The sequence below is a fragment of the Vigna unguiculata genome, chromosome 6 (assembly GCF_037176805.1).
Source record: "Vigna unguiculata cultivar grain cowpea cultivar isolate G323 ecotype 2 chromosome 6, ASM3717680v1, whole genome shotgun sequence".
Taxonomy (NCBI): Eukaryota; Viridiplantae; Streptophyta; class Magnoliopsida; order Fabales; family Fabaceae; genus Vigna; species Vigna unguiculata.
This window is the reverse complement of record NC_140797.1, coordinates 45925420-45948852: the sequence shown is the minus strand read 5'-3', so window position 1 is coordinate 45948852 and position 23433 is coordinate 45925420. Positions and strand designations below refer to the sequence as shown.

The 23433-nt window shown below is 31.5% G+C and overlaps 4 protein-coding genes and 1 pseudogene across 6 annotated transcripts; all 5 read left to right on the top strand.

Annotated features, from left to right (window-relative positions):
* Positions 1 to 4566, top strand: LOC114188056 (uncharacterized). Its single transcript, XM_028076551.2, has 6 exons — positions 1 to 307; positions 490 to 549; positions 947 to 1414; positions 1540 to 1632; positions 2902 to 3314; positions 3653 to 4566. Exons 1-6 carry the CDS (start codon positions 229 to 231, stop codon positions 4337 to 4339), a joined length of 1800 nt encoding a protein of 599 aa, XP_027932352.2. The 5' UTR covers positions 1 to 228; the 3' UTR covers positions 4340 to 4566.
* A 2546-nt stretch (positions 4567 to 7112) lies between these two features.
* LOC114188058 (uncharacterized) lies at positions 7113 to 10459 on the top strand. 2 transcript variants are annotated; one of them, XM_028076556.2, is made up of 6 exons: positions 7113 to 7227; positions 7425 to 7508; positions 7624 to 8094; positions 8194 to 8286; positions 9063 to 9472; positions 9649 to 10459. In XM_028076556.2, exons 1-6 carry the CDS (start codon positions 7164 to 7166, stop codon positions 10282 to 10284), a joined length of 1758 nt encoding a protein of 585 aa, XP_027932357.2. In that variant the 5' UTR covers positions 7113 to 7163; the 3' UTR covers positions 10285 to 10459. The 2 variants fall into 2 exon arrangements, with proteins under 2 accessions (XP_027932357.2, XP_085531436.1); XM_085675310.1 differs by having other exon boundaries at positions 7154 to 7218; positions 7425 to 8094.
* A 3341-nt stretch (positions 10460 to 13800) lies between these two features.
* LOC114188054 (uncharacterized) lies at positions 13801 to 17868 on the top strand. 2 transcript variants are annotated; one of them, XM_028076549.2, is made up of 6 exons: positions 13801 to 13940; positions 14118 to 14186; positions 14510 to 14980; positions 15133 to 15225; positions 16579 to 16988; positions 17138 to 17868. In XM_028076549.2, the coding sequence occupies exons 1-6, from the start codon at positions 13886 to 13888 to the stop codon at positions 17828 to 17830; spliced, it is 1791 nt and encodes a 596-aa protein (XP_027932350.2). In that variant the 5' UTR covers positions 13801 to 13885; the 3' UTR covers positions 17831 to 17868. The 2 variants fall into 2 exon arrangements, with proteins under 2 accessions (XP_027932350.2, XP_085530783.1); XM_085674657.1 differs by having other exon boundaries at positions 13846 to 13940; positions 14118 to 14161.
* Positions 17869 to 19381: 1513 nt separating this feature from the next.
* LOC114188061 (fasciclin-like arabinogalactan protein 12) lies at positions 19382 to 20572 on the top strand. The gene has a single exon (XM_028076560.2). The coding sequence runs from the start codon at positions 19487 to 19489 to the stop codon at positions 20324 to 20326; it is 840 nt and encodes a 279-aa protein (XP_027932361.2). The 5' UTR covers positions 19382 to 19486; the 3' UTR covers positions 20327 to 20572.
* Positions 20573 to 22276: 1704 nt separating this feature from the next.
* Positions 22277 to 23433, top strand: LOC114188060 (fasciclin-like arabinogalactan protein 12 pseudogene; annotated as a pseudogene).

The window sequence follows — 23433 nt, the reverse complement described above, 5'->3', positions numbered from 1 at the left end:
TTAAATTGATTTAGAGATTGAAGAAGAAAAAATGGCGTAAGAGAACAGTGTAAAAGGTTTGGATTATCATCAAAGGAATCTCCAGTGGCCATGAAATTGATGTTTTGAGAAGAAAGTTCTGGCACTATACTAAACGATGAAGATCACCGTCCACCGTCCCTATTTGCGGTGGCCGGAATCTGAATTGTGAAAAGTAGCTGAAGTAACCAACAGATTCATCCCTGCTACATGAATAGCTTAAACGGAATTATGGCAGACTCAGACGCAAGTATCTTGCCAGCTGCAGATGACATTACCAAGGCCGAGAGTATGTTTAACTCTAAATTATTACTGAGATTTATTGTACTCTAGTTTTTGTTAAATCCATATGCATGAATTCAATAATGAACAACGCATTTACCTTTTTTAGTTCAGTAGTTGTATAAAAACACTGCTCTATCATGTTTCAATTCTGATAAAAACATTTTCCTTTGGTAAATCAATCTACAGATTTTACTCAAGTGGGTATTATCGTAAGCCAAGAACGAGGTCGGCTCCAGGTCCAAGAAGGTAAAATTCAGGTCTCAAAGAAAATGGGGTTTTAAATTTTTTTAATACTGTTTAGTTTAGGTCTATAGAGAAAAAAAGAAAAGACCTTATTCTTATATTTAATTTAGGTCAACCATACTCATTGTAGTGACGACGTATAGAATTTATTCATTATATATCATGAATTTATTTCTTTCTCTATTTTATGCACATTCAATGTCAAGACGACATGTAAATCTTATGAAATTAGAATCTAATTTAAGCCATTAAGAGAATGAACCTGTAAATTATAATTTCTCATGAGTAAAAATAGTTATATATATTTTATTTAAAAATTGTGATATTTAGTATAATATTTGTGTAATGTAGAGAGATGTGAAAAGAAAAAAATTGATTGTATGAAGTACATGAGATGCAGAAAGTGATAGAAGGCAAATACATATAGCAGCAGCTTCTGGAAATTGGAATGAGGCTTCATCCTATTCCAGAATTCATCCTCAATGGTGGCGAATTCCACTAAATGATCGTGGAATGACAGCCCTTCATGTTGCAGTAAGCATGAGAAAAACCAGTTTTGCAGAAAAGATGGTGAATTGTATGAACATGCATGATTTGGAAATTCCCATGGTAGATGGAAACACAGCCTTTTCTTTGGCTGCCATGACTGGAAATGTTAAAATTGCTGGAATTCTTTTACGCAAGAATCGAAGGTTGGCGTGGATTAGAGGCCAAAACAATATGCTGCCAATTCAATTAGCATCTTCTGCAGGCCACATTTCAATGGCAGAATTTTTATTTCAAGCTCTTCCACCAGACCTTCACAACAGTATACCCTTCCAAGACATTGCCAACTTATTTTTCTTCACCATCGACAACAATATTCACAGTAATTTCTCTTCCATATTTCCTTAATGTGAGAAAATCTATTCTGATTATTTGTATCTCAAGCATATTTAATAATAGTTTTTCCTTTTTTGCCTGGTCTTCTTCATTTGACACTGGGCATCACAGCCATAGCATCAAAATTGTTGGATCGCTATCCTAAATTGGCCACCATGGAAAACGAAGGGGGATTCACAGCTCTGCAAATGCTTGCCCAAATTTGTGAGTTCTATTAATCTTTACCAACTTAATATTCTTGTTCAGAAATGCTGCTATCAGGACTGCAACAATCATATTGTGTTTGGAGATTTATTTATAAAACGCAAAATCATATTTTAACTACTAAATTTTGACAATTTTCTCTTACAATATGATGTGCCATCTTTTAAGTTTAAATAAAAATTTTATAAATTCAAATATTAAATTTTAAAACAATTTAAAATAAATATATTTATAAATTTGTTATTTTTAAATCAATTCTATCATTTGTCTATAAATTATATATATATAAATATTTAAAATAAAATATACATTTAAATAAACTTAATTTTGTTAAAATATCCATTATAATAAAAATATCATTGTAAAATTTATATAAAAATTAAATTTGATATAGGAATAGAATTGATTCAATTTTAAAAACATTTGGATCAAATTGAGATAAAATAACAAATATAGAGATTACATTGAGACTTTTCACATCTAATAGTGACACATGACACTGCTACTACCATATCACACTCTCTCTGTAACGTGGCACAATATCAGATTGACACGTGACAATTATTTATTTTTTTTTAATTAAAAAAATCAAAAAAGTCACGTGCTAACACGTGGCACATAGTTAACACTGTTATTGTACTACTAACAAAAAGAACTTGATTGCAACGAAATTTCCAAAATATAGACTTAATTGAGTCAAATAAAAATGAGAAGACTTACTTGATATTTCACTACAAAAAATAAAAAATTCTAGAATGATTTAACCTTAAAGTTATAACCAAATTATATCGCATCTTAAAAGATGGAGACCTAGTTGAGTAAAAAATTACAGTGCAAATTTGATATTTTCATACAAAAATAAAAACCAGAAACATATTAAACCTACAAACGAAGTATTTTAATCTTCTAGATCAACACATACTTTTTTTAAGAAACACGTTTAATTTTTTTGTTTGTTGGTGATAAGACGTCAAAATGAAAAAAAAAAAAAAACTAATGTGATCTATAACTTATTTATTCGCAGATGAAATTGTCCATTGATATTTTTATTTATCTATTACAAAATAGACTTACTCTAATTAAAAAGCATTAATGTTTTGTAACTTTATATATAAGACCAACACATTGAACCATAATTTTGAAAACTCTTCATACTAATTGTAGTTGGTATAGATATCTATCAACTTGTGTGTACTATAATTACTTTGTTTAACTAGATTCTTGTGTGTACTATGTATGCGTACATCACTGATTTCAACTCAATGATAGCTTGGTCCCAGGAAGCTATTGGTGATGAAGATATTGTAAGATCGTTGTTTAAGGGAATGGAAAAAGAGAAAGAATCTCTCAGCTATGCAAAATTGTCAGCAGCAATGTTCGATGCTGCAAAATATGGAAACATTATGATTTTAAAATTTATTTTCAAGTATTATCCAGATTTGTTATTTGAAGTGGATTCCACCAAGCAAAGAAACTTACTCCACATAGCTATTCTACATCGACAAGAAGCTGTATACAAATTAATATTAAAGCAGGGGGATTTCAAGAATCTGATGGTACAATTGGTTGATTTTAAAGGTAACAATGTTCTTCATTTAGCTGCAAAGTTGGATGAACCAGAACATAAATTCGGATTATCAACAAACTATGTTCAAATGCGTACTGAGGAGACATGGTTTCAGGTATATATGTGGCATTTTTCCATTACAGACATGTTTATCTATTTAATATTTTTCTTTCTACCTATACCAGTTCCTTATAATCTGTTTATGGTAAAAACAAAACCAGCTATAATGATATCTCTTCTTTTATAGATTATAAAAAGACTGTGAAAATTCAATTTATTTTAAAATATCTCATCTCTACAATATATATATTTTTTTATCAAACACTTGATATTCTCCAGAAAAATCAATTATCTTCCTAGATTTTCTACATGAACACTTTATTATTACTTTTACAAGTAATTTCCACTTCTTTTGCCATTTTAATAATATTTTAGTTTCATTTAACGAAACAGGAGGTGCAGAAAATAGCTCCACCTTCATTGAAAACAAAGAGAAATAAAGATGGTTGGACTCCTATAGAATTATTTCATGAGTCACACAAAGAGTTGCACAGAGAATCTTCATCTGAACTGAAGGCTCTGGCAAATACTTTAATAGTGGTGGCAACTCTTATCATCACCTTAGGAATTTCGGTTGCTATAACCATTCCTCTTAATGATATTGATAGTACACTTACTCCAATTTTTCGGAAGAAAACATGGTACACCATCTTTTTTATATCAGTAGGGTTGGAAACAAGTTTCTGCGCTGCATCTATGTTGTTCTATGCTTCAGCTATTCTTCCTTCAAATGTGGAACCACAAGATGAGTCTATTCGCTTACAAGAAAACAAGGTCAGATTTGGTAGTGTCACACTCTTTATCTCCGCTGGATTCATGTTGTTTGCTTCTATTGCCAGTGCCACATTGATCTTCGAATTCTTATCAAGTTGGGGTCCTTATTTCACCTTTGGAGTTGGTGTTCTCGTGTTCATTTTGCATTTTACACTTGATCATGCTCTGTGGACTAAATATATCTCGTACTTGGTGCTAACTTTGTCCAAGGTTGCTCCAGTGAAGTTCGAAAGATTGTTTGGGCCAATCATCAAGATCTATAAATCCCATCATCCATTGGGGAAAAAAAGGGGCTTAATAAACTAGTTGGGATAACTAAGTACATATGATTGTGCCCAAGTGTTGAGTGTTTTATAAGATGGCAAGTTAGCAACAACACTTTTATCTTTAAGAATGTTTTACATTAAAGGATGTCGTGTTATTTCTTTTCTTTTTTGTGTGTGTCAGAGTGAATCTATTGTATGCCTTTTAAATTTTCATATGTACATCTTCCTCAAATAATAAACAGCCTGTTGCCATTTGTGAAAAAGAAATATCAGAAAAGCATTATCTGTCAAGCACTAGATCTTGATCATTCATGCTTTACCCGCGAGGAAGAGGAAAAGAACGTAACTTTTATCTATTTCATGCATTTCTTGATTGTGCATCAATCAAACAAGGTAACTATTGATAAATTAATTAACGTCATCGAAGAAAGTGTATAATAAAAGATAAAGAAATTGACAAGAATTAAGAACTTGGTCTCACACAGGGATGAAAAAAATACTCGCGTCCACGGAGATTTGTGCCACGACGGATAGTTAGTACTCGCTGGTATTTATTATCTGCGGATAGCGGATAGCGGGTATTTTAATACCCGCTTATAAACGAGTCGGATGCGAGTATCATACTATCTGTACCCACGGGTACCTGTTACCCACAAAATATTAAAATTTAATTTATATTTTATTAAGTTAAATTTAATTAAAATTAAAATTAATAGTATATTTTATTATGTCAAATTTAATTAAAATTAAAATTAAAATTAAAATTTAATTTAATTTATATTTTATTTTATTTTTATAATTTTATATTAAAAAATTTATAAAAAATATATATTTTTTAAATATTTGCGGGAATCGGATATCCATAGATACCCGCGAGTATTTTTTAAGCGGATACCCGGCGGTAAACGGGCGAGTAGCGAGCGAATTTTTTTTTGCGGGTCGAGTTGTGAGTAAGCACTATCTGTGCCTGACCTGACTTGTTGTCATCCCTAGTCTCAAACCTCATCTTCCTTTTCCTTTAAAATTCAAGGTTTATATATATATATATATATATATATATATATATATATATATATATATATATATATATATATATATATATATATTAGGGAAGATAACTGGCGAGAAACAATATTAATCAGATATGAGTTCAATTTATAAAAATGATTCAAAATCTTTAAATAATAAATTTATGAGTTTATATTTTATTACTCAACTTTTTTATTTTTACTCAATACAAAACTTGGACTCACATTTATTTATCGTCAATGCCAGTTTTTTCTAGGGATGTTAACGGGGCGGGTGCGGTACGATACTAAGTCCCCCATACACTACCCACTAGATAACGGGGCGCATATCTTTTTAATATACATAGGTACCCGGGATATTTATAAAAAAAATTAATATTTAACAACATATTTTAACCATAAATTCAAATAAAAATACAATAATACAATGCATAACATTTATAAATTTCAAATAAAGTATAAATAATCCATTTAAATAGTGTTGAATGACAATTTACAAAGAATTCAAAGTTTTTTAAAACGAATTAATAAAAAATAACTCATTAAAGATCAATGTGTTAATGTTCAAATAATTATTTTTTTTAATAATTTAAATTAGAGTATAGTGGATACGGGTATCTACGAATACGGATACTAAGATACTCATACCCGTCCCGTTAATATGTGTTATAAAAAAATACTGGTACCTGTTATCCGTTACCTACAAATATCATTTACAATATCCATTTTTATCTAATGTGAATTTTAACCTTAATTTTTTTGACATCCTTAATTTCTTCACATTAATACTTTCATGTTAAACCTTTAATTAGAAAGACTTTCGATGCTATGGCTAATTTAAACCAATTATATCAACTCAAATTCTATTTTCAATCTAAAACCTTAAAAAAATAAATATAAAAATCTTATTTTTTGTTGTTTAATTTTCTCATTTTTGGTCCATATATATGAAACTTATACCCTTAGATATTTTATCCTGATTGTGAATTTGGATCCATGATAATTGTTGCCCCTTTATTCTTTACCTGCGTTTTTATTTGTGAAGTTCTTTTGCATGAAGTAAACTGCATTCATAGCAGTTTGATCCAATGGCTTTCGCTGTTCGTACCTAAACGTTTATAAAATCTGATAAAACAAAATTTATATTTTTAGAACTGAGATTCGTGCAGTATAATAAACTGCAGATGATCTGTATCTCGATTTTCTAGCCCACATTTTATCGTTTCATTCATTTAGACAATTAGCATGTTCATAGCTCAACTGTAGTAATTCTATTTTTTTATTATTATTAAAACTTCTTCAAATTGTTTCTCAATTTAATTACACTTACATGCATCGCATGTAAGAATAAAGAAAGAAAACATCTCGGGATAAAAAGAAGTGGCACCACATGTTATGTATCCACATATGTGTGAAAGCTATTTTTGGTTTAATTGTTAATGTACTATTTAGATACGCTTACTAGGCCATTTAAATTTTAAAACACGTTTCAAACTTTCAATTGTTGTTAGAGTATTGATGCTAATATTTGTTTAGTTGTCTTAGTGACATGAGTTGGATTAATTTAAAGACTGTAAGAAAAAAAAAAAGAATTTAAAGGTGGAGGGAATATTGTGTGGATGTGAAAACGTGCAACAGAACAGTCTGGCTGAATATGTATCTAGGGTAGGGATATAACACCTCCTTGAAGAAAGGAGATTTGGCAGTAGAATTCAAAGTCAACAAGAAAGAGCTATATAATGGATCACCATGCATGTTAAACCTTACCCAACTTCTTTTCTTTCATTTTTCTCACACAAAATTTGCTGCTCTCTATTTCCAGTAGCCGGAATCAGAATGATGAAAGTTTCGCCGCAAATATCAAACTCAGATGCAATTACCCATCCTGATAGTATGCATGGTTCTAACTTAAACCCTAAATTCTAAATTCTAAGAAAAAGTTGTGAAAATGTAGTAATCAAAATATCATTCTACCTTTCTAAATTTCAGTTCGTAGTCGCATAAATAACATTGCACTTTATTGCTTCTTTCTTTTTCAACTTTTCTTGTTTAGTTTATTCCTGCATTATGACTATCCTTTGATAAATGCACTTACAGATGATAGAGAACTGAGTATTGTTATCCATCATACAGAAGATTCACAATTACTGCCACTCGAAAGAAGTTTACCAGAGCCGGACAGTATGATTTTGAATTGGTTTATTTGCTGTTCTTCCATTTCAGAGTTATTTAATTGTTATCCATCATACTGAATATATATACTGAAGGTTGTGAAAGAAAGTTGATTGATATGCAGAAACGCAGAAAAGGCAAATGTATATAACAGCAGCTTCTGGAAATTGGAGGGAGGCTTCGTCCTACTATAAAATTCATCCTTATTGGTGGCGAATTCCATTAAACGGTGTTGGAATAACAGCCTTACACGTTGCAGTGAGCATGGAACAAACTAGTTTTGTAGAAAAGTTGATGCATTGTATGGACAAAGAAGATTTGGAAAATTACAAGACAGAAGGGAAGACGGCCTTTTGTTTGGCTGCGATGAGTGGAAATGTTGAAATTGCTAAAATTTTGTTTTGCAAGAATCCATGGCTGCTGTGGATTAGAGACGACCAAAACCATATGCTTCCAATTCAAATAGCATCTTCTGAAGGTCACATTCCGATGACAAAATTCTTATTTGAAAAGACTTCAGAGGACCCACATCACAAGCTACCCTTCCCAGACATTGTCAAGCTATTTTTCTTGACTATCAACAACAAGATTTACAGTAAGCTCACGCTGTTTCTTGCTCAACCACATTTTTTTTATCTTTATAATGCCATTTTTCTCTTACGCTTTTCTTCATTTCACTCTGGGCGTATGACAGCCGTGACATCAGAATTATTGAATATCGAATCCAAACTTGTTACCGTTGAAAACGAAGAAGGGTTGACGGCTTTGCAAATGCTTGCTCAATTTTGTGAGTTCCGATATTCCTTACATCATATATTTCTTACTATGTAATTTATTTATTTATTGTGAGTTTCTGCTTCACCACCTACTATAGTTTGACATGACAAAGATTTCATTCCTAGATCCAACTCGAGTTAGTTAAACTTGACATAATTTGTCTCAATGCCACCTAGTGAAACTTGACACTTTGGGAGAATTCATTTTATTTTATGGGAAAAAATTAATTTTGATTAATGAAGAAACTAAAACAAGTTGTTTCTATTTTGATGTGAATTTGTCATCTGTAATTAATTTTAGAAAGTAATTATGAGAGTGTTGAAAGTGAAAATAAATATGCACTCAATTTGGTTGAACTTAACCCCAGACTATCACTCAAACTTGACTTGGTTCCGAGTTGAAAACTGTTTTACTTCCTGCACCGTAAATCATTGCGGTCTTCTCCCTCGTAGCTTTTCGTAAGACTAATTATATCGTATTGTGCTTCGGCCGTATATGATTTGGGTATATTTACGCATAAATATAAAAAGGTTTAATATATAATTTTATTGGATTGAATAAAGTTTAATAGTAAGAAAAAAAAATCTCAAATTTTAGGATTTGATAATAATTTAACACATCTAATCTAATTGATGTAAACCTACATATCATCTCAATAAGAATCATATCACTAATAATTAAAATGGGCTACGGGGGCACTCATTTGATATTTGTGTAGTAATTAATTTATTTCAATAAATATCATGTAAGTGATGAATGGGACTCATAATATAAACTCAATGGCAGCCCTTTGCGAGGAAACTATTCGCTATGGAGACATTGTAGATTCGGTGTTTGATGCAATGGAAAAGCAGAGAGATAGTATCAGGCATGCACAATTGTCAAAAGCAATGTTCGATGCAGCAAAATCAGGAAACATTGATATTTTAGAACTTCTTTTAGAGTACCATCCTGATTTGCTATTTGAAGTGAATTCCAGAAACCAAAGCATACTTCACATTGCTATTCTACATCGACAAAAATCTGTGTACAAACTAATATTAAGCAAAAGAACTGCAAAGAATATTCTGATAAAACTGGTTGATTCTGAGGATAACACTGTTCTTCACTTAGCTGGAAAGATGGGACAACCTCAAACAAAACCCGGATTTTCAGCAAACCATGTTCTAATGAGTAAGGAGGAGAAATGGTTTCAGGTATTATGCTTGTCTGCACGGTTAGCCTTTTTTGTATGAATAATCTTTACTTGTTGTATTTTTTCCACTTATCTTAATGCATTAATAATAATGTTTCTTTTTTATGATTACTTCGCTGCTGCTTATGTTCTTTATCTTCCTCATTATACTAATAGTGTTGAGTTTTAACCAAACAGGATGTGGAGAAAATAGTTCCACCTGCAATGAAAACAATGAGAAACAAAGTTGGTTTGACTCCTAAAGAATTGTTCTATGAGACACACGAAAGTTTGCACAAGGAATCAATATCAGGACTGCAAGCTACGGCAAACACATTGTTAGTGGTAGCAACTCTGATTATCAGCCTAGGGATCACCGGAGGTATGACCATTCCTATTGAGAATATCCATAGTAGAAATACTCCTTTTTTTTCAAGGAAGACATGGTATACGTTTTTGTTTGTGTCGATTGCATTTGGAACATGTTTATGTGTTTCGTCTATGTTCTTCTACGCTTCGGTTATTCTTCCCGTATGTTGGGCAAAAGCAGAGGAAGAGTCTGTCCGGTTGCGGCAAACAAAGTTGATATTTGGGAATGTGTCACTTTTCGCCTCTCTTGGACTCATGTTTCCTGCTCTAATTTCCGCTTCAGTGTTGATCTTTGAATTCTTATCCAGTTGGATCCTTTATTTCATTTGTGGACTTGGTTTTATGGTATTCGTTGTTCATCTTACACTTGATTATTACCGATGGATTGGCATTGCGGGCTCAGTGCTATCTTATTTGAAAGATTTCCAACGACGAGAGCAACAACGTTATGGGCAATCTCCATGATATATCATCTCTTCCACAATTGCTAAGAAAAAAAGCTTAAATACAAGATGAAGAGTTTGCACCACGTTTCTTATTTTTAGACTGGCCCTGTCATTTGTTTTCTTCAGATTCTATTATTTCCCTGTTGATGGTGGACATTTGAAGAACATTCTAATAAATAAACAATGCTCTTTTATATTTATGCAAATTTAGAATCACCATATATCATATTTAGTAATGTTAAAAAAATAACTAAATGTGAAAAATATTACTAGTAACATTTCATTAAAGGTAATAAATTTTAGAAATATTTTTAAAGATTAATAAAATTATTTATAAAATTGTTACTAAGAAAATTCAATAACATGTTTAAATGATTATTTGATGATAAATATTACCATCATTCTTGAGTATTATACTTAATTATTACACTAAATATGACTTTTGGAATCGAAAAAAAAAAAAATCACACAGAACTTAATTTTCACAAAAATCGCCTTTGACCAATCTCACTTCAATGTTGTTAAAGAAGTTGTGCTATCCTTCATAGACTTTATCTTCAAAAGTTAAAAATCGTGCATTGTTATGAAATTCAAAAATATATCGAATCACATAAATAATAAAGTAAAAAGTCTAAATATCGTTTCTTAAGAGACTTATGCAACACTTGACAACTCTTACAATTCATAACTCAATTAGATAAGAAATCTCATAAAATAAAATATTTCCTGTATTTTTATCAAACATGTAGTGTGCAATAATATATCATAAAGACTTCATTGGAATTGAGTTTCATAATTCAATTCAAAGCAAAAACATCGAACAATATACTTCTAATTCATTCTCTAACCTTCACACCTTTTGGACCAAGTCCTTATTTTTATTATAAGTTTGTATTAATAGTCAAGAATATGAGTTTATGAATGACCCAATGTTCCACATCTATATCTAGCGTGTGAGATATATTAGTTGTTATCCTAATGAGATTTTTCAAATGTTTCAATCAGTAGGTACTCTCACACATGCGATCAATCTATAATATGCAGTTAAAATAAGAATAAAACAAAAGAGTGACAGAAAAGAGTTACATTGAATAGTGATATTCTCAAAAGAGTTAAGAATACATTACACTCAATTCTCATGAATAAGGGAGTTAGCTACACTAAATACTAGAATAACAATAAAAATAAATGTCTCTAGTCCTCAGAATGTGTCTCTACCTTCTCTCCTTTTAGATCACATGTCGTTCTCCCAGAAGAAATTATGTTTCTCTCTCTTTCCCAAAAGTGATTTTCCCCAAAAGTGATTTTCCCCTAAAGGTGTGTTTATTTTTCAGAAGGGTTGTTTCTTACTTCTGACAAACCCTTTATTTATAGATTTTTTGAAATTTTCGATTCATCAGGGAATGTCTTCAATTGGATTAGACCTGTAACTTTGTATTTGATTTAGTATTAGAGTAATCAATTTTTATAAATATTTCCTCTTTATAAATATTTCCTCTTGATAATAACTTTGATAATCAAATTCTATCGATATTTTTCTTAATTTTTTTATATTTTTTTATTTGCAAAATATTAAATATGTAAATAAAATATTTATATTTTTCAATTTAGTATATAAAACCTAAAATATATAAAAAACTATAATAGAAAATAAAAATAAAACATAATAATAATGTCAATCATTATGCATACATTTCATGACTTAATGTCAATCATCATGCATACATTTCACGACTTCTTTAAAATAAGTCATGCCCACTGAGACATGACTTAGCCATTTCGATAATAATTTTAAAATCAGACCCAAATTTGTAATTTCAAAACTAAATTAACCTAATTTCGTAAAAAACCCATACATAAAAAGCTAAGGCAGAGGATTAAAATGAGAAAAAAACAGAAGCTAATAAAACAAACCAAGTAAGGTTAACTAAATTTAATTATTTTATAAATTAAAATAATTATTTTTACTATTTTATATTTTTTAATTCAAATAAATAAAAATCTAAAGTTAATATGGTCATTTTTAGTAGATCGATCTTAACTACATCTCTTAGTATAATTATATATTTATTGTACAATCCTATAAAAAAAAAAAAAACACATTAACTCTTTTTAATCACATGAAATAAATATAAAATATTAAATCATTGTTATAAATGTAAGGATAAACAATATATTGTTAAGCCTAAAGTAAAAACATAAACTACACTGGTGCGTGCATTTTAATCCAACTACTTTCCATCTAATTATTTATAATTTCTAGTAAGACAATTTTATGTTTTAAGACCTAAGATAAGAGCAGTTTGAAAATTAAACTATATCTTCATTCTCTAGTTCACATTACATCCACCAATCCTGCCGATAGTTGAAATGTATAGTAAATTTAAAATACTTTTTAGTTATTATTAAAACTATTTCAAATTGTTTATCGAATTAATTACACTTAAATACATCACATGCTTAGAATAAAGAAACCAAACATAATAAAAACAATTAATTTAAAGATTCAACAAATATTATGTGAGACCTTAGCACTAAAATTCAAAGTCAACATGAGTTTTATAATATGTAAACAAGATGTTAGCGACTCTTCTAAGCCTTCTTATTTTATTTCTCATCTTTATAAAATATATTATTCATATCATTTGTTAATCAGTGAAGTGTATTATAGTAAAAGAAAACTGGTTTACGCTATTTTATTTTTATTTTTATGACTGGAAATAATAAATTCTAATAAAGATTAAACATTAAAATTTATACTTAATTTATATATATATATATATATATATATATATATATATTATTTTAATTTTCAAAATTATTCTACTGTTAACCAGCTAGCCACAGTATAGCCGGAAAGTAATGTTTAGTGCTAAATTATGACTTGTTAATATTTTGAACTAATAAATATTGTGCATTAATGCGTGCCAGCACAGTTTGAAGTTTTGTACTTCTGTTATGCATAACAATAAAACCAATCTTAAAGAAAGTATTTACTTTCTAAATTTCGTAGTTGTATAAATAACATCTATTATTTTAAGTAATTTTTTCATTTAGTTTATTCCTGCATCACCCACGTTTCATTTCTGATCTAGACATTCATATAATAACACTCTGATAGATATCTAATTATTTATAACTTTTTTAATAAAACAAAAATTGTATTTTGAGTACTGAGATTATGCAGAGGATCTGGGATAAAAAGAAATCGCCCACAAGTACAGGCAACATATGTATGAAAGCATTTTTTTGTTTGATTTAAAGTATGATTCAAACATGCATACTAAGACCATTTAAATTTTAAAACACGTTTCAGACTTTCAATTATTGGTAGTATAATATTTGTTTAGTTGCCTTGGTGACTTAGTTTAATTAATTTAAAGATTGGTAGGGAAAAAAAAAGAATTTAAAGATGGAGGGAATATTGTGTTGATGTTAAACTGCAACAAACAGCCTGGTTGAATATGTAATATATGACAGTTGTTGAAGAAAGGAGATTTGGCATTATAATTAGAATTCAAAAGTCAACAGAAGAAGGAGCTATATAATGGCATTTCTTTTTTTCATTCTTCTCTCCATCCATCAAACTCAAATCTCTATTTCCAGCAGCTGGGATCAGAATGATGAAAATTACACCGCAAATATCAGACTCAGATGCAACTACCAAGCCTCAAGGTATGCTTACTTCTAACTTATAAATCACCTTCTTCGTTCTTTCAACTAGATTTTCTAAATTAATCATGAACTCAAAGTTTTTTTTTTTTTTTAGTTTATTCCTGCATTATTAATGTTTCAGTCTGATATAGAAGATCATAATGACATATCCTTTGATATATAAATTCAAATCTACAGATGGTAGAGAACTGAATATTGTTGTCCATCAGACAGTGCCAGGCGTAAGAAGTTTACCAGAGCTGGACAGTATGATTTAATTGATTTATGTTGTTCTTTTATATTTCCTTATACTTTTTATAACTAATTCTCAAATTTACTTTGCTATCAATAATGTATCCTATTCTTTGAAGAGGCAGGAAGTAGCATAAATTTTATCTAATGATAAATGGTTTTAGATAATCTAAATTGGGCAAAGGCATATACATTTTATATTAACGATTACATAATACTTAGTACATAACGTTACGACATATATTAGGAATGTAAAACATAAACATACTTATCTAGAATTACTGAAGGTATAGCAAAGTTGTGAAGGAAATTTGATTACATAAAGACATGATATGCAGAAACGCAGAAAAGGAAAATATATATAGCAGCAGCTTCTGGAGATTGGGATGAGGTTTCATCCTATCCCATAAATCATTGGTGGCTAATTCCGTTAAACGGTGTTGGAATAACGGCCCTGCACGTTGCAGTGAGCATGGAACAAACTAGTTTTGTAAGAAGTTTGATGGATTGTATTATTGACAAACAAGCTTTGGCAACTTGCAAGGCAGAAGGGAACACAGCCCTTTGTTTGGCTGCGATAACTGGAAATGTGGAAATTGCTGAAATTCTTTTACGCAAGAACCATAGGTTGCTATGGATTAGAGACCAAAAACATATGCTTCCAATTCAATTAGCATCTTCTGCAGGTCACATTCTGATCACAGACTTCTTATTTGGAAAGACTTTAGAGGACCCACACCACAACAACAAGATACCCTTCCAAGACATTAAGAAACTATTTTTTTCGACCATCAACAACAAACTTTACAGTAAGCTCATGCACATCTCTTCTTTCATAGCCACTGCACGTTCATGTTCTTTTTCTTGCTGAAGCACATTTCTTTCGCATATTTAACAGTAATATGTTATCATGCCATTTTTCTCTTACGCTTTTCTTCACTTGACTCTCGGCATATCACAGCCGTGGCATCAAAATTATTGAATAGCGAATTCAAACTAGTTACTGCTGAAAACGAGGAGGGGTTGACGGCTTTGCAAATGCTTGCTCAATTTTGTGAGTTCTCATAATCCTTAGACACTAATTGGTTTTTCTAGTTCAAAAATCTTGCCTTCTCAATCTAATTCTAAACCAAACAACCTATCTACACTGGAAGGTTGATCTGTTATTAATAAAAAGTAGTTCATTTTATAAACCTGTATAACTTAACGTGTTATATCAACCACTTTTTTTAATCTATCACTCAAATTTCGTTATCATAGGAGTAAAAGAGAGAGGAAAATAAGCTCTCTTTTTTTTTCTCTTTCCTTTTCTATGCATAAGAAAGCAAAGTGTAAAGTTTCAAATAACCTATAATTGTTGCCTCCTCTGAAATTTTATCTATCGATACAACAAAAAAATTCGGTATTACTAAAAGCAGGTTTCTGTTAGTAACGAGTCATGTATGTCAGTAATTAGGGATATTTGCCGGTAATGAGTGTTTCTCGGAATACCGACGAAAAATCCGTCGGCATCTATTGTTTGTCTAGTACCTTGTTTATTTGTAAAAATTGTCAGCAAGTGCAGAATTCTTTAATTTCTGCACTCAACCAAAACCTGACAATATGATATACACAACCAAATAATAGTGAAAACCATTATAAAATGAAAATTTCCAAGATATAAATTCTTAATAATAAAAGGATTAAACAAGTTAACATCTTAAACCAATAAAAATGAGAGTTTAAGTTCAAGTGTGTATTTAATTAAATCATTATAAAAAAATTAAATAATAATTAATTTTTGTAACTAAAAATAATTAATTACTATAATAATTAATTTAAATATCAATTTATAGATTTTAAATTATTGATAACTAAAATTGTTTATATTATAAATAAAAAGTTATAATTAGTCTCTACGTTAATAACTAATATAATTTATATTATGAATTATTTTTTAATTATTAAAATTAATTATCAAAGTTTTGATTATCAAATAAATTAGTTTGTAATTAAAAAATTGGTTTCTAAATCCATTTTTAAACATATTGCTTTTTATTAAAATCGGTTATTAATTAAATATTTTTTTGTAGTTAATATTTTTTCCTATTCTCTAAATAAATAGTGATTTGACTCTTGTTAAGCTTTAATAAACTCAATAACACTTTCTTTCTATAGAGTTTGAAATTTGTAACTCACAGTTTAAACCTTTTAATCTGTGTTAGCTTAGCTGATAATCTACTAAAGACTAAAGATCAAAAGATTTAAACTTATATAACCCCTAAAATTCATCTCAAGAAGAATCATATCACAATAATAATTAAAATGGGCTACGGGGCACTGATTTGATATTTGTGTAGTAATTAATTTATTTCACTAAATATCATGCAAGAGATCAATGGGACTAACAATTTAAATTCAATGGCAGCCCTTTGCGAGGAAACTATTGGCTATCGAAACATTGTAGATTCGGTGTTTGATGCAATGGAAAAGCAGAAAGACATTATCAAGCATGCACAATTGTCAAAAGCAATGTTCGATGCAGCAAAATCAGGAAACACTGATATTTTAGAACTTCTTTTAGAGTACCATCCTGATTTGCTATTTGAAGTGAATTCCAGCAACCAAAGCTTACTTCATATTGCTATTCTACATCGACAAAAATCTGTATACAAACTAATATTAAGCAACCGGGCTGCAAAGAATATTATGACAAAACTGGTTGATTCTGATCTTAACACTGTTCTTCACTTGGCTGGAAAGATGGGACAACCTCAAGAAAAACCCGGATTATCAACAAACCATGTTGTAATGAGTAGTGAGGAGAGATGGTTTCAGGTAGCATTAATTAATGGTTTTCCTCCTTACTTCTTGTCTTTCTTACACACACTCCTTAATACATTTATAATATTTTAGTTATAATTACTTGGGGACTTACGTTGTTTATATTCGTTATAATAACAGTCTTCAGTTTTAACCAAACACAGGCCGTGGAGAAAATAGTTCCACCTGCATCGAAAAGAATGAGAAACAAAGATGGTTTGACTCCTAAAGAATTGTTCTACCAGACACACAAAGAGTTGCACAAAGAATCATTATCAGAACTGCAAGGTAAGGCAAACACATTATTAGTGGTAGCAACTCTGGTTATCAGCCTAGGGATCACCGGAGGTATGACCGTTCCTATTGAGAACATCGATGGTACAAAAACTCCTTTTTTCGGAAGGAAAATATGGTATACGTTTTTCTTTCTGTCGATTGCATTTGGATCATGTTTATGTGTTTCGTCTATGTTCTTCTACGCTTCGGTTATTCTTCCTGCATCTTGGGCAAAACCAAAGGAAGAGTGTGTCCGGATGCAGCAAACGAAGTTGGTATTTGGGAATGTGACACTTTTCGGCTCTCTTGCAATCATGTTCACTGCTGTAATTTCCGGTTCCGTGTTGGTCTTTGAATTCTTATCCAGCTGGATCCTTTATTTCATTTGTGGACTTGGTTTAACGATATTGCTTGTGCATCTTACACTTGATTATAACCGATGGATTGGCATTGCGTTCTCAGTGCTATCTTATTTGGAGGATGCTCCAACGGACAGGGCAACAATCTTAAGGCCAATCAGCAAGATGTGCCATCTCTTCCTCACATTCGCAAAGAAAAAAGGCTTGAATGTCGTTCAATAAACCAAAATATGAAACCAAAATACTGCTTTACATTTTAACTGTCCCTGTCATTTGTTTTCTTTTGAGATTCTATTTTTTGTCTGCTCATAATTTGAAATTTGAAGAGCATGAAATCATCCAGGAATGTAAAAAAAAAAAAAATAGTATCCGTGGTTATCTCGGATAAAACTCGCAACCGGTAAAAAATAGATATTATAAATGGATATCTGCGGGTAATGGGTACCGGGTACCTTTTATACCCGTATATTAACAGGACGGGTACAAGTATCATAGTATTACTAGTGGATATTCGTATCCGCTGTACTCTAATTTAAATAAAGAAAATGAAAAAACATGATTAAAATATTAACATATTGATTTTGAATAAGTTATTTTTTATCAATTAGTTTAAAAAAAGTATTTCTTTGTAAATATTCATTCAACACTATTAAATGAGTTATTTGAACTTTGTTTGAAATTTATAAATGTTATGTATTGTATTTTATTTGAACTTACGATCAAAATATGTTGTTAAATATTTATTTTTATTTTTTTTGTCAATACTTGTGGGTATCCGTAATATTAAAAAATTATGCGGGTACCTGCATAATGGATATTCGACAAATATAAATATGAATATGAGACGGATATTTATCCAGCGAATAGGGTACAAAGGAACTACTACCGTACTCTACTCACATCTCTAAAATCACCTCTCCTACTTAATGATTCTAATAAATAAATACTGTTCTTTTATATTTATGGAAATCTAGAATCACCTCATATAATATTTATTAATATTAAAAGAAGTTACTAAAATATGAAAAATATTGTTAGTAACGTTTTCTACGTTTTTGCAATTTTCTTTTGAAAGAAGTTAAAATCAAAATCATAAATTTTCTTTGAGTGTAATTTTACAAAGATTATATATTACAAACACTTAATTAAATCAAAATGTAAGAAAAATCAAAATTTTAAGCATTTTTTAAAATTATATAATCTCTTAAAATTTATTAGAAAAAAATATAAAGTATTTTAACACAAATCTTCCTAGATAATATTCATTACACATTTTTTATATAAAATATTTTACGATAATGAAATATTAATTTGTAGGATTGAAAAATAAATGCAAAACAGAGGATAGTATGTCAAAGAATGAGTGAATGAATGATATATTCACATCCACAAATGGCAAAAGTTGGGGCTTAGGAAATTCTGGAACGTACAGACAATCTACACAGAAATGTGGTCATGCCTAAACAACAGAAAATTAATATAAAGATATTTCAAGAAAAATTCCAATTTGCTTTTTTTGTTACAGAAGTGATTTGACATCTGTATGAAATATTAAAGTCTGATATACCTTTTATCTTCTTACAACCAAGCTCTCGATCCTTTTCTTTCTGCACTTCTAAGCAAGAGGCAGCCGCAACAACAGCGAAATCCCTTCTGTCACCTTATCAGGCTTGACATACCACCTTAATCTCCGACCACTATACCTTATTTTCATAACTCCACATTTTAACAACCAATCATTTATGCCATTCTCTATAAAACCACCATGTTTCATTAACATTCCAACAATCATTGTAATAACAACAACCTGTTAATCGCAAATTTGCACATTTCCAAAAGCAACCAATCTATCTACAACTTTCAATTGCCAAAAAGGACATGAAGAAGCAAATCATCTTCTATTTCCATCTACTACTTTTGGTTTTCATATTTTCTACCCCCACTTTGGCCCAGTCACCTGCTGCAGCCCCTAAACCTGTTCGTGCCACACCAGCTCCAGCCCCAGCAAAACCATTGGTCCCTTCTTTACCCCAAGCACCCTTGTCTGATTCTTCTTCCAATCAAGACATTATCAAGATTCTAAGGAAGGCCAAATCGTTCAACACGCTAATCCGCTTGCTCAAAACCACACAAATCATCAACCAAGTGAACGCACAGTTGGTGACTACGAAATCAGGAGGAGGTTTAACCTTTCTTGCACCTGATGATGGTGCCTTCGCACAACTCAAAGCAGGTTACTTCAACTCTCTTGATGATCGCCAACAGAAAGCATTGATACAGTTCCACGTTCTTCCGTTTTATGTCTCAAGCTCTAACTTTGATTCCCTTAGCAACCCAGTGATGACACTGGCCAGTGATAGCCCCAATGGGTATCAAATAAATGTGACTGCATATGGGAACAGTGTGAATATTTCGACTGGGGTGGTGAATGCTACTCTCACAGGCATTGTTTACACTGATAAGACACTTGCCATTTATCACGTGGACAAGGTGCTTGTTCCTTTGGATTTCTCAAAGCCTAAGCCTCCAGCCCCTGCTCCCACTTTGGCAAATGCGCCTAAAGCTGATAAAGATAACTCATCTGCAGAAGATGATGATAAGGGAAAAACAAACAGGGCCACTTCAGGTGCCAATGCCATCAACTTAATTACCATTCGCGGAACAATTTTTCACTCCCTCGGTCTTGCTTTAGTCGCTGCAGTAACAATCTCCATATGATATGAGGAACACCCATTTGTTTTCAAAACAAGCTTTTTCCTTTCTGTGGAATTTTCTTCATGATTTTGTCTTGGGTTGCTCTGTTTATCCCGGGAACAGTACTGTTTTCATATCTTTGAATTGCAAACGTCTGGGTCTCGTTAATGGGAAAAAGACTCTGAAGTAGAAATACTGTTTTTAAGTAAAGACATTTAGTTACGATTTTTTTCTGTTTTGCCTATATGGAGTTTAGAAATTTTAATTTTGTTTTGCTTTTCATTTTACATCAGCGGCTACAGATGAAGCAGATTAATAAAAAAATAATAATAATATTCTTTATTTATAAAGTTAGAGTCAGACTGACAAAAGTAAGTTACATGTAAAATTCAAATCGTGTACTTCACAACGATAAATAAAATTTATTAGTAACTATAGGTTTCCACACAAAAAAAATACTTGTTATTCCATTAATTAGTTAAAATTTTTAAACTCTTCTTGTCTATAATTGATTTGGTAATAATTCAAATGAAAACTAATTTTTAAAAAATTTGAATATAAAAAAGTAGTGGTTAATTTCAGTTAAACAAGTTAAATCAATAAATTTGATATAATAAACAAAATAAGAAATATATAAATAAATAAAAGAGACATAAATATATTATTTTAAATTTTTCTGTCGAAGATGATATTATGGTTTATTATATAAGTTTTATCATGGTTAATTGGTGTTGATTTTCTCAAATACTGTTTTTTCAAATAGTTTTTCTCAAAATATTTAATAAATTAGTGTTATTTGTGAAAATATTGGACGAGCAAAGTATTTATAAATAAAATGCTTACATTCAATGAGAATTGCAATATATGTATTCACACTTGAACAAGAGTTGGGGTTAGGATTTAATCTCAATTGAAAATTTTACGTTAACTGTAGATGAGGAAAAATAATCATAATATGGTATTATGATGAGGGAAAATAAACAAGAAATATTTAGAATTTCATCTCGCATTACCTCTCTATGAACCCACACTTTTCTGGTTAAAAAATAATAAATTTTTTCATCAATTCTTGTTAGAATTGCCTTACTTTTTTTTTCAAAATTTGATTGGTATATGATTAAAGTGGGATAACCTTTTTCTGTAATTTTAAAAAGCAATATCAATCAAAATGAAACTTCCTTTTCATTTTATTTTGTGCGTGTTTAAGTATATAGTTTGTACCTTTTCAAAAGTAAAATGGAAGTAAAAGATGCAATGGATTTTTTTTTTCTTTCTAAAATTGCATTCAGCACACTTTAACGGATATTTAACGATAATAACTTCCCTAACCTTTTACAGTATTTTTATTATTTTTTGTTTATTTTTATGTGATACAAGTTTTCGTTGATAGAGACCATACCCTCCATTTCCTTTTTCTTTTTTTAAAATGTTGTTGTGATATAGCACCGAAAACAAAGCCTACCTGAAAGAAAATGACAACATTTTATTTAGAGACTACTAAAACTAATGTTGAGTTGCATTTGGCCCAATAAAACAGTAAAATCTGCATATTATGAAATGTAAAAATGGTGGAGATGGGACACCAAAAGGAAGGTGTATCTAGAACATAAAAGTATGGTAGGTTTCAACTTTCAAGTGTGATTCTCAGCTCCCCAGTCCTTGTACCAAAACCTTTTCATCCTGATTCATGATCATGGATGCTATAACTCAACCTCTAAACAGATCACACACCATAATAGCCCCTTTTCCAGAACAGATACTTTTGATTGCAACACAGATACTTCCATACGTCCACATTTCAATGCATTTTCGCCACCTATTCCTTTATCACTTTCTGCCTCAAACAAGATGCACCACCTTTCAATTTCCATCATAGCATAAGAAAGATGCAACTCACCTTTCCTTTAACCCTACACACTTATCTATACACAAATCCTTCTCCCAGTTCCACAATAAAACCCAACCTCTTACCCCTCTTTCTCCTCACAACACTACACTCACAAGTAGCACCACCCTCAATACCCCCTCACGTAAGCTCCCACTTCACAACCCTAAAATGAAGACACACCAATCTCTCTTCTCAGTCTCTATTTTACTAGTTCTAGCGCTTGTCTTCTTCCACACCATTTCAGCCCAACTCTCGCCGGTTCAAGCCCCAGTTTCATCAACCCCATCTCCACCGCAACCATCACCACCAGCATTCACACCACCCTCTCCACCAGCCACTGCTCCAGCCCCTGGATTCAACACCGTACCCTTAGTCCCCGTGACGCCAAGTGGAGCTCCCACTCCCACTGTCCCCAGAGCACCCTCCATTGACATAGTCCAAATCCTCAAAAAAGCCAAGCGATTCTCCGTCCTCATTAGGCTCCTCAAAACCACCCAACTCATCAACCAGCTCAACTCACAGCTTCTAACCTCAGGCTCAGGAGGCTTAACTCTCTTCGCCCCAGAAGACAGTGCCTTCTCAAAACTCAAAGCTGGTTTCCTCAACTCTCTCAGCGACAGACAAAAAGTAGAACTCTTGCAATTCCACACGCTCTCTTCCTTCATTTCGATCTCAAACTTCGACACCCTCACCAACCCCGTTCAGACTCAGGCCGGCGACGACCCCAAACGGTTGCAGCTCAACGTCACCACCTTCGGAGGTAACCAGGTCAGCATGGCCACCGGCGCCGTCAACGCCTCCGTTACTGGAACTGTTTACACGGACAACAAGCTTGCCATATACCAGGTCGACAAGGTGCTTCTCCCTCTCGACCTCGTGCTTCCCAGTGAGGCTCCGGCGCCGGCGCCGTCCAAGGCTAAAGGAGCATCGCCGAAGACTGATAAAACGAAGGCCGGTGATGGTGCTGGCGGTGACGATAGTGATAATGGTGACAACAAGGACTTGCCCGCTGAAGCTTCTTCTGCCGTTTGCATGAGTTTGAAGTTTGGTGCGAAGGGAATATTTGTGGGTATTGTTGCTGGGATTGCTTTGATGGGTGAAGCCATGATGTGATGTGGAGAGGGTGAGAAGGGTGAGTGCTTCAGTTGTGCTGTTTTGAGTTTTGTGAGTGATTGATCTTCTTCTTTAATTGTTTGCATGTAGCATTGGATTTAAACGCATACACGCTCAATTTCTTTTCCCA